The sequence below is a fragment of the Cottoperca gobio genome, unplaced genomic scaffold (genome assembly GCF_900634415.1).
Source record: "Cottoperca gobio unplaced genomic scaffold, fCotGob3.1 fCotGob3_212arrow_ctg1, whole genome shotgun sequence".
In the NCBI taxonomy this organism is placed as follows: domain Eukaryota; kingdom Metazoa; phylum Chordata; class Actinopteri; order Perciformes; family Bovichtidae; genus Cottoperca; species Cottoperca gobio.
This window is the reverse complement of record NW_021166847.1, coordinates 46965-57833: the sequence shown is the minus strand read 5'-3', so window position 1 is coordinate 57833 and position 10869 is coordinate 46965. Positions and strand designations below refer to the sequence as shown.

General features: G+C 42.9%; 1 protein-coding gene across 1 annotated transcript in view; it reads right to left on the bottom strand.

Annotated features, from left to right (window-relative positions):
- syne1b (spectrin repeat containing, nuclear envelope 1b) overlaps positions 1 to 5305 on the bottom strand; it is a 124453-nt gene extending 119148 nt beyond the window's left edge. Inside the window, exons 1-6 of the mRNA XM_029426616.1 lie at positions 5040 to 5305; positions 4477 to 4605; positions 3846 to 4007; positions 807 to 987; positions 503 to 610; positions 113 to 279 (exon numbers count right to left, since the gene is read on the bottom strand). Coding sequence (XP_029282476.1) covers positions 113 to 279; positions 503 to 610; positions 807 to 987; positions 3846 to 4007; positions 4477 to 4605; positions 5040 to 5291 — 999 coding nt within the window. The 5' untranslated portion in view covers positions 5292 to 5305. The remainder of the gene's footprint in view (positions 1 to 112; positions 280 to 502; positions 611 to 806; positions 988 to 3845; positions 4008 to 4476; positions 4606 to 5039) is intronic.
- Positions 5306 to 10869: the final 5564 nt, after the last annotated feature.

The following is a 10869-nucleotide window of genomic DNA, read 5'->3' as shown; positions in this document are numbered from 1 at the left end:
ATGTCCGTCACTTATACTGTTCGCCATTTATACTATGGGAATCAGCATCACAAACACCTGGTTCAGCACTAACCTGATGTTCAGCACGAACCTGATGTTCAGCTGCACTAACCTGAGCCGGTGTTTCCAGCGTGTAGATGTGCTCCCCCTGCACGTTATAGAACTTAACCAGAGCGTTCCTGTTTAGGGACGAGCAGGCCGCATCCACCGGCAGCCCGTGTCTCTCCATGCCGGCCACAGCCAGGAGGTCTCCCTGTGAGCACCATTGGGCCTCCACGTCTGGGAAGGACAAACACTGATCAGGTAAGCGTGAGGGCAGCGCTATCATTCAATAATCCTGTTTCAGAGGAATCACAGCCAGACATCCGGACAGAACAAGACACTTAAAGACTAAGTCAAATCAAATCTGAAAATAGTCTTTTTATGTATTTAATTACAAGAAAACATGCTGGTGGTGAAATTCATCCAGCCCTACGTCTCAGTGAGTAATGTGTCTGTGTACCTTTCAGCCCCGAGTGGATGACTGCAGGCGACAGGTCGTCGTAGTTGTTCATCAAACTGATATCTCCTGATAAGAAGGTCACCGTCAACAGAGGCTTCACCCGCCGCACTGAGGAGAGAGCACGTTAGTGTGTGTGTGTGTTTACTTAAGTAAAAGTACTAATACCACACTGTGAAAATATTTTACTAAAAAGTACTGATTGTGCAGTAAAATGTACTTAAAGTAAAAGTATTGATGCGATCGTATCATATTGTGTGTTTGTGTGTGTGTGTGTGTGTGTGTGTGTGTGTGTGTGTGTCTGCACCTAGAGGCAGGATGTTGTCATCAGAGTCCGTGTCGCTCTCCGTGCTGTCCTCCACCAGGAAGTCGGGGCAGTTCCAGGACATGCTCACGATCCCGTCAGTCTCGTGCAGCAGCACGTGGGCGAGCATTCGTCCGTGACAGTCCATCACGATGACCTGACCATCCGCGGTACCGAACAACACCTGAGGGGAAAATGTCCATTATTAAACCTCAGCACAAGGACATAATAATAATAATAATAATAATAATAATAATAATAATAATAATAATAATAATAATAATAATAATAATAAATTGTATTTGTAAAGCGCCTTTCCAAGCTAAAAGCAATCTCAAGGCGCTAAAATGCAGGACAACAACAACAACAACAACAACAAACATAAGATTATACGCAAAGGCTTTTGTGAAAAGAAAGGTTTTTAGTTCCTTCTTGAAGGAGATGGTGGCCTGTGAGGAGCGGCTGAGCAGAAGGCCCGATCGCCCACGGTGTGGAGCTTGGTCCTGGAGGGGTGGAGCAAAGTTTCTTTAGAGGAGCGGAGGTTGAGTGTGGAGGTTTGTTGAGGGAGGAGTTCCTTGAGGTACGGAGGAGCATTTCCATTTATGCACTGATGGGTGAGGGGGGAGATTTTATATTCGATCCTGAATGCGACAGGAAGCCAGTGGAGGGAGTAGAGAATGGGTGTGATGTGGTTATATTTTCGCACTCTCATCAGGATCCTAGCGCCGCTGTTCTGAAGGCTCCCGCTTGGAATCCCGATGAAGAGAGCGTTACAGTAGTCCAACCTTGAGGAGACAAAGGCGTGGACGAGTTGTTCAGCATCTAACAGGGAGAGCGTGGGGCGGAGCTCTGCAATGTTCCTGAGGTGGTAGAAGGAGTCTTGCACAGATGTTTGATGTGGGTGTCAAAGGTCAGATGAGGGTCAAATCTTACACCCAGGTTGGTGACTGATGGTGATAGGAGGATGTTTTGACCAGAACAGGTGATGTGGGTTATGGGGGAAGACTGGACCTGGTGTGGTGTGCCAACTAAAATAGCCTCTGTTTTTGAGCTATTTAGTTTTAAGGAAATTTTCTTTCATCCAAGCCTTTATCTCCTCAAGGCAGGTGTTCAATAATGATGATGATGATGAAGATGTCGACAGTGAGGCTGCATGTTGCATTGGTATTCCTGCAACTCATTGTTATCAGGTTGTCTCAAAATATCGCTTAAGACTCTTCAGTTGATCCAAAATGCAGCGGCACGTGTATTGACAAGAGCAAGGAAACGGGATCATATTACTCCTGTATTAGCTGCTCTGCACTGGCTCCCGGTAAAATACAGAATAGAATTCAAAATCCTTCTCCTGACTTACAAAGCAATTAATGGTCAGGCTCCAGCATATCTTAAAGATCTCATAGTACCTTATAAACCAACTAGAGCATTGCGCTCCCAGACTGCAGGGTTACTTGTGGTTCCTAGAGTCTCTAAGAGTACAATGGGAGCCAGAGCCTTCAGCTATCAAGCTCCTCTCCAGTGGAACCAGCTTCCAGTTTGTGTTCGGGAGGCAGACACACTCTCCACATTTAAGAGCAGGCTAAAGACTTTCCTTTTTGATAAAGCTTATAGTTAGGGCTGGCTCAGGTTTGCCCTGGATCAGCCCCTAGTTATGCTGCTATAGGCTTAGACTGCCGGGGGACACCTCCCTGCTCTCCTCCTTCTCTTCTTCTCTCCTCCCCTCCCTCTCTTCTTCTCCCTCTCTATCTGTATGCATTTATGTAAATGTATGTTACTAACTCATCATCCGGGGCATCATCCCCGGAGTTTCTGTGTCTCATGTGGCAGGTTGCCACTGATAAAGTTTACGTCAGGATCAGGAATCGTGGCTGCGCCTGCTGCCCTGGTCCTGCTGGACACCGGGAAGCCTTATTGACATTTTCCTGGATTCATCTAAACTTTCTCTTTCTCAACATAATTTCATAATGTCAAATGTTGTATTTGTACTATGTTGTTTATCCTGTACACACGACATCTATTGCACGTCTGTCCGTCCTGGGAGAGGGATCCCTCCTCAGTTGCTCTCTGAGGTTTATAACATTTCTCAGCCTTTAATTATGGGGTTTTTTTTAGGAAGTTTTTCCTTGTGCGATGCGAGGGTCTAAGGACAGAGGGTCTAAAGACAGAGGGTCTAAAGACAGAGGGTCTAAGGACAGAGGGTCTAAAGACAGAGGGTCTAAAGACAGAGGGTCTAAGGACAGAGGATGTCGTAACCTGTACAGTCTATAAAGCACACTGAGACAAATGTATAATTTGTAATATTGGGCTATATAAATAAATGTTATTTTATTTTATTTATTCCATGCTGGCTGATGACACGGCCAAGGGGCAGAGAGTAGAGGGTGAACAGAGTGGGGCCGAGAACCGACCCTTGAGCGACACCACAGGTTACTGGGTGTATCTGCGAACTTGCACCGCCCAAGGATACATACTCTGTTCTTCCAGAGAAGTAGGACTGGAACCAGCTCAGGGCGGAGTCAGAGAGTCCGATGGTGTAGTGGAGGCGCTGAAGGAGGATCTGATGATCGACCGTGTCGAATGCTGCAGTCAGATCCAGGAGGATGAGGAGAGATGGGGAGCCAGCGTCAGCCGCTGGGTAGAACTGTAGAACATTGTGCAATGTGTCCGTCTGTACAATAGTCCCAAATCTGGTGCAAATATCGTTGAGCTTCTCCTCATGAGCTATTAGCCAAAACACGTAATACCTCAGCTCATGGAGGCACTATTGAAGCCAGGCTTCATTGTGATAAGCTCCATGACACCTGTGGGAGGATTACTTCATTTGCAGTATTTCAGATTTTGATGAATATATGAGCACTATCATAGAGCCCAACTAAATTACTGCAGTAAACTAATAATATCTCAACAACTGCAACAAATATAAGTGTTATATATATATATATATAGTTGTATAATAAGTGTTATCTACAGTAACAGCCCCTCTGAGACGACTGTGCTTCATGCATCACACAGTAACAGTAACTTTATATAATGCAGCAGCTGCACCTGCTGATCGTCAGGGGTCCAGATGCCGCAGCTGATCTGACTCTCCAGGTTGATCTCAGAGGACCAGTGTCTCTGTCCGCTGACCGAGCCCACCAACACGAAGCCGTCCCGGTACGCGATGAGGGCTTGAGTGCCGTCATGTGACCAAGTGAAGTCACTCACCTGGAGGGAAGGAAAGAACAGTGAGTCTAAGTGCTCTGTGTGTGTGTGTGTGTGTGTGTGTGTGTGTGTGTGTGTGTGTGTGTGTGTGTGTGTGTGTGTGTCTGTGTGTCTGTGTGTGTGTGTCTGTGTGTCTGTGTGTGTGTTTTGGCCTCTACCTTTTAGAAACAAAATAATTGCGTCTCGATTGATTTCCCGCCATTTTTCATTGTGTCCAAATCAGTTTTTCCGTTTAAAATTTTTGAGCGATGATCACCAGATGTTGGTGCACAACATCTGGAACGAGCCGGAAAGATGACCTTTTCAGATTTGCTGTAGTTGATCCTTAAAGTTTTCTTAAAGTATGTGGGCGGGGCTTATATTACAACAAAGGTCATATCTCTAGGGTTAGCTGAGGACCCGAGGGGGTGTCGTGTCGAGAGCTCCGAACAGACACTTATGGTATGTGAGTAGAGAACAGAAACACGTGTACCTGCGCTCCTCTGTCGTTCACTAGCTCCACAGACCATCGTCCTTCATACTGGATCCACACAAAGATCCCTCCCTCCATATCGCAGGTGGCCAACTTCTGAAAGGGTTCATTCCAGCGCACCAAGACAACCTGCGGAAACACAAAGCACTGTTTTCTTCCCAGAGGAACGTTCATGATTCATACAGCGTCAGCTGAACATATTTCATGAGGTAAGAACAATGTTAACATTAGTGAAAACATCTGCATATTATTTTCTTTATATTGCATAGAACATACCGTAATAAAATGTCTCATATTCTCTATACCATATTTTGATATTGTTTGACTGTTGCATACTTCCTATTATTTTTCTACTTTTCTCTAAACATTTACGAGTTGTACTAGTTTGTAAATAACACTAAACATGGTGCATAAATGTTTATATATATATATATATATATATATACTCTGATGCTACAGTGATGTTCTATAAACTCTTTGTACTGTTGAAAGCTTTCAGGCCACAGACAGTAAACATGATGCTTGTCTGAGGATTAAGTGTTTAAAGAGCCGTGATGCTGCACCTCGCTGTTGTGTCCCCGCAGGTTGAAGTTGATTCTCTGCGGCGTGCTTCTGTCCCTCCTGCAGTGACTCGATGTGAACGTCACCCCAACGACTCCTCTGCCGTTCCCTGTGGCGAGCCAGCCCTCCTCATAGTATCGCCGCCGGCACACCGGCTTGTCCTTCTCGCTCTTGGGGACCCGGCCCTTCCACGAGAGGCAGAGGATGTTGGAGTCGCTGCAGAGGATGGGACCGTGTTCCACAGCCGCCAGCATCCCTACTGAGTGACCAGGCTGGGGGAGGGGGGGGGGGGGGTACGTTTGTGTCAAGCTGTGGCCTTAAATGTGCTTAAAACTTTATAAATCACATTCATTTTGTGTTACAACCAGAGACATTCTGGGATGTGCAATACCTCAGGAATATATATATATATATTAATATATATACATTAATATATATATATATATATATATATTAATATATATATATATACACACATGAATATATATATATATACATTAATATATATATATTATGTATATATATATATTATATATATACACACATATATATACATATTAATATATATATATATATACATTAATATATATCTTTTATATATATATATATATATACTATTATATTTAATATATAGATAAAAATATATATATTTAAATATATATACATTAATATATTATTAATGTCGATATAGATATATAGAGATATATAGAGATAATATATACAGTATAAGTGAAGAACAGTATAAGTGAAGAACAGTATAAGTGACGAACAGTATAAGTGACGGACATGAACAGTATAAGTGACGGACATGAACAGTACAGGTGACGAACAGTGTAAGTGACGGACATGAACAGTATAAGTGACGGACAGTACAAGTGACGAACTGTGTAAGTGACGGACATGAACAGTATAAGTGACGGACAGTATAAGTGACGAACTGTGTAAGTGACGGACAGTATAAGTGACGGACATGAACAGTATAAGTGACGGACAGTATAAGTGACGAACTGTGTAAGTGACGGACATGAACAGTATAAGTGACGGACAGTATAAGTGACGAACAGTGTAAGTGACGGACATAAACAGTATAAGTGACGGACAGTATAAGTGACGAACTGTGTAAGTGACGGACAGTATAAGTGACGGACATGAACAGTATAAGTGACGGACAGTATAAGTGACGAACTGTGTAAGTGATGAACAGTATAAGTGACGGACATGAACAGTATAAGTGACGGACATGAACAGTATAAGTGACGGACATGAACAGTATAAGTGACGGACATGAACAGTATAAGTGACGGACAGTGTAAGTGACAAACAGTGTAAGTGACGGACAGTATAAGTGACGGACATGAACAGTATAAGTGACGGACAGTATAAGTGACGGACAGTGTAAGTGACAAACAGTATAAGTGACGGACATGAACAGTATAAGTGACGAACAGTATAAGTGACGGACAGTATAAGTGACGAACAGTGTAAGTGACGGACAGTATAAGTAACGGACATGAACAGTATAAGTGACGGACATGAACAGTATAAGTGACGGACAGTATAAGTGACGAACTGTGTAAGTGACGGACAGTATAAGTGACGGACATGAACAGTATAAGTGACGGACAGTATAAGTGACAAATTGTGTAAGTGACGGACAGTAAAGTGACGGACATGAACAGTATAAGTGACGGACAGTATAAGTGACGAACTGTGTAAGTGACGGACAGTATAACTGAGGGACATGAACAGTATAAGTGACGGACAGTGTAAGTGACGAACAGTGTAAGTGACGGACAGTATAAGTGACGAACAGTGTAAGTGACGGACATGAACAGTATAAGTGACGGACAGTATAAGTGACGAACTGTGTAAGTGACGGACAGTATAAGTGACGAACAGTGTAAGTGACGGACAGTATAAGTGACGAACAGTGTAAGTGACGGACATGAACAGTATAAGTGACGGACAGTATAAGTGACGAACTGTGTAAGTGATGAACAGTATAAGTGACGGACATGAACAGTATAAGTGACGGACAGTATAAGTGACGGACAGTGTAAGTGACAAACAGTATAAGTGACGGACATGAACAGTATAAGTGACGGACAGTATAAGTGACGGACAGTATAAGTGACGGACAGTGTAAGTGACAAACAGTATAAGTGACGGACATGAACAGTATAAGTGACGGACAGTATAAGTGACGAACAGTGTAAGTGACGGACAGTATAAGTAACGGACATGAACAGTATAAGTGACGAACAGTGTAAGTGACGGACAGTATAAGTGACGGACATGAACAGTATAAGTGACGGACAGTATAAGTGACGAACTGTGTAAGTGACGGACAGTATAAGTGACGGACATGAACAGTATAAGTGACGGACAGTATAAGTGACGAACAGTGTAAGTGACGGACAGTATAAGTAACGGACATGAACAGTATAAGTGACGAACAGTGTAAGTGACGGACAGTATAAGTGACGGACATGAACAGTATAAGTGACGGACAGTATAAGTGACGAACTGTGTAAGTGACGGACAGTATAAGTGACGGACATGAACAGTATAAGTGACGGACAGTATAAGTGACGAACTGTGTAAGTGACGGACAGTATAACTGAGGGACATGAACAGTATAAGTGACGGACAGTATAAGTGACGAACAGTGTAAGTGACGGACAGTATAAGTGACGAACAGTGTAAGTGACGGACATGAACAGTATAAGTGACGGACAGTATAAGTGACGGACATGAACAGTATAAGTGACGGACATGAACAGTATAAGTGACGGACATGAACAGTATAAGTGACGGACAGTGTAAGTGACAAACAGTGTAAGTGACGGACAGTATAAGTGACGGACATGAACAGTATAAGTGACGGACAGTATAAGTGACGGACAGTGTAAGTGACAAACAGTATAAGTGACGGACATGAACAGTATAAGTGACGAACAGTATAAGTGACGGACAGTATAAGTGACGAACAGTGTAAGTGACGGACAGTATAAGTAACGGACATGAACAGTATAAGTGACGGACATGAACAGTATAAGTGACGGACAGTATAAGTGACGAACTGTGTAAGTGACGGACAGTATAAGTGACGGACATGAACAGTATAAGTGACGGACAGTATAAGTGACAAATTGTGTAAGTGACGGACAGTAAAGTGACGGACATGAACAGTATAAGTGACGGACAGTATAAGTGACGAACTGTGTAAGTGACGGACAGTATAACTGAGGGACATGAACAGTATAAGTGACGGACAGTATAAGTGACGAACAGTGTAAGTGACGGACAGTATAAGTGACGAACAGTGTAAGTGACGGACATGAACAGTATAAGTGACGGACAGTATAAGTGACGAACTGTGTAAGTGACGGACAGTATAAGTGACGAACAGTGTAAGTGACGGACAGTATAAGTGACGAACAGTGTAAGTGACGGACATGAACAGTATAAGTGACGGACAGTATAAGTGACGAACTGTGTAAGTGATGAACAGTATAAGTGACGGACATGAACAGTATAAGTGACGGACAGTATAAGTGACGGACAGTGTAAGTGACAAACAGTATAAGTGACGGACATGAACAGTATAAGTGACGGACAGTATAAGTGACGGACAGTATAAGTGACGGACAGTGTAAGTGACAAACAGTATAAGTGACGGACATGAACAGTATAAGTGACGGACAGTATAAGTGACGAACAGTGTAAGTGACGGACAGTATAAGTAACGGACATGAACAGTATAAGTGACGAACAGTGTAAGTGACGGACAGTATAAGTGACGGACATGAACAGTATAAGTGACGGACAGTATAAGTGACGAACTGTGTAAGTGACGGACAGTATAAGTGACGGACATGAACAGTATAAGTGACGGACAGTATAAGTGACGAACAGTGTAAGTGACGGACAGTATAAGTAACGGACATGAACAGTATAAGTGACGAACAGTGTAAGTGACGGACAGTATAAGTGACGGACATGAACAGTATAAGTGACGGACAGTATAAGTGACGAACTGTGTAAGTGACGGACAGTATAAGTGACGGACATGAACAGTATAAGTGACGGACAGTATAAGTGACGAACTGTGTAAGTGACGGACAGTATAACTGAGGGACATGAACAGTATAAGTGACGGACAGTATAAGTGACGAACAGTGTAAGTGACGGACAGTATAAGTGACGAACAGTGTAAGTGACGGACATGAACAGTATAAGTGACGGACAGTATAAGTGACGGACATGAACAGTATAAGTGACGGACAGTGTAAGTGACAAACAGTGTAAGTGACGGACAGTATAAGTGACGGACATGAACAGTATAAGTGACGGACAGTATAAGTGACGGACAGTGTAAGTGACAAACAGTATAAGTGACGGACATGAACAGTATAAGTGACGAACAGTATAAGTGACGGACAGTATAAGTGACGAACAGTGTAAGTGACGGACAGTATAAGTAACGGACATGAACAGTATAAGTGACGGACATGAACAGTATAAGTGACGGACAGTATAAGTGACGAACTGTGTAAGTGACGGACAGTATAAGTGACGGACATGAACAGTATAAGTGACGGACAGTATAAGTGACAAATTGTGTAAGTGACGGACAGTAAAGTGACGGACATGAACAGTATAAGTGACGGACAGTATAAGTGACGAACTGTGTAAGTGACGGACAGTATAACTGAGGGACATGAACAGTATAAGTGACGGACAGTATAAGTGACGAACAGTGTAAGTGACGGACAGTATAAGTGACGAACAGTGTAAGTGACGGACATGAACAGTATAAGTGACGGACAGTATAAGTGACGAACTGTGTAAGTGACGGACAGTATAAGTGACGAACAGTGTAAGTGACGGACAGTATAAGTGACGAACAGTGTAAGTGACGGACATGAACAGTATAAGTGACGGACAGTATAAGTGACGAACTGTGTAAGTGATGAACAGTATAAGTGACGGACATGAACAGTATAAGTGACGGACAGTATAAGTGACGGACAGTGTAAGTGACAAACAGTATAAGTGACGGACATGAACAGTATAAGTGACGGACAGTATAAGTGACGAACAGTGTAAGTGACGGACAGTATAAGTAACGGACATGAACAGTATAAGTGATGAACAGTATAAGTGACGAACAGTGTAAGTGACGGACAGTATAAGTGACGGACATGAACAGTATAAGTGACGGACAGTATAAGTGACGAACTGTGTAAGTGACGGACAGTATAAGTGACGGACATGAACAGTATAAGTGACGGACAGTATAAGTGACGAACTGTGTAAGTGACGGACAGTATAACTGAGGGACATGAACAGTATAAGTGACGGACAGTATAAGTGACGAACAGTGTAAGTGACGGACAGTATAAGTGACGAACAGTGTAAGTGACGGACATGAACAGTATAAGTGACGGACAGTATAAGTGACGGACAGTGTAAGTGACAAACAGTATAAGTGACGGACATGAACAGTATAAGTGACGAACAGTATAAGTGACGGACAGTATAAGTGACGAACAGTGTAAGTGACGGACAGTATAAGTAACGGACATGAACAGTATAAGTGACGGACAGTATAAGTGACGGACATGAACAGTATAAGTGACGGACAGTATAAGTGACGAACTGTGTAAGTGACGGACAGTATAAGTGACGGACATGAACAGTATAAGTGACGAACAGTATAAGTGACGGACAGTATAAGTGACGAACAGTGTAAGTGACGGACAGTATAAGTAACGGACATGAACAGTATAAGTGACGGACAGTATAAGTGACGAACAGTGTAAGTGA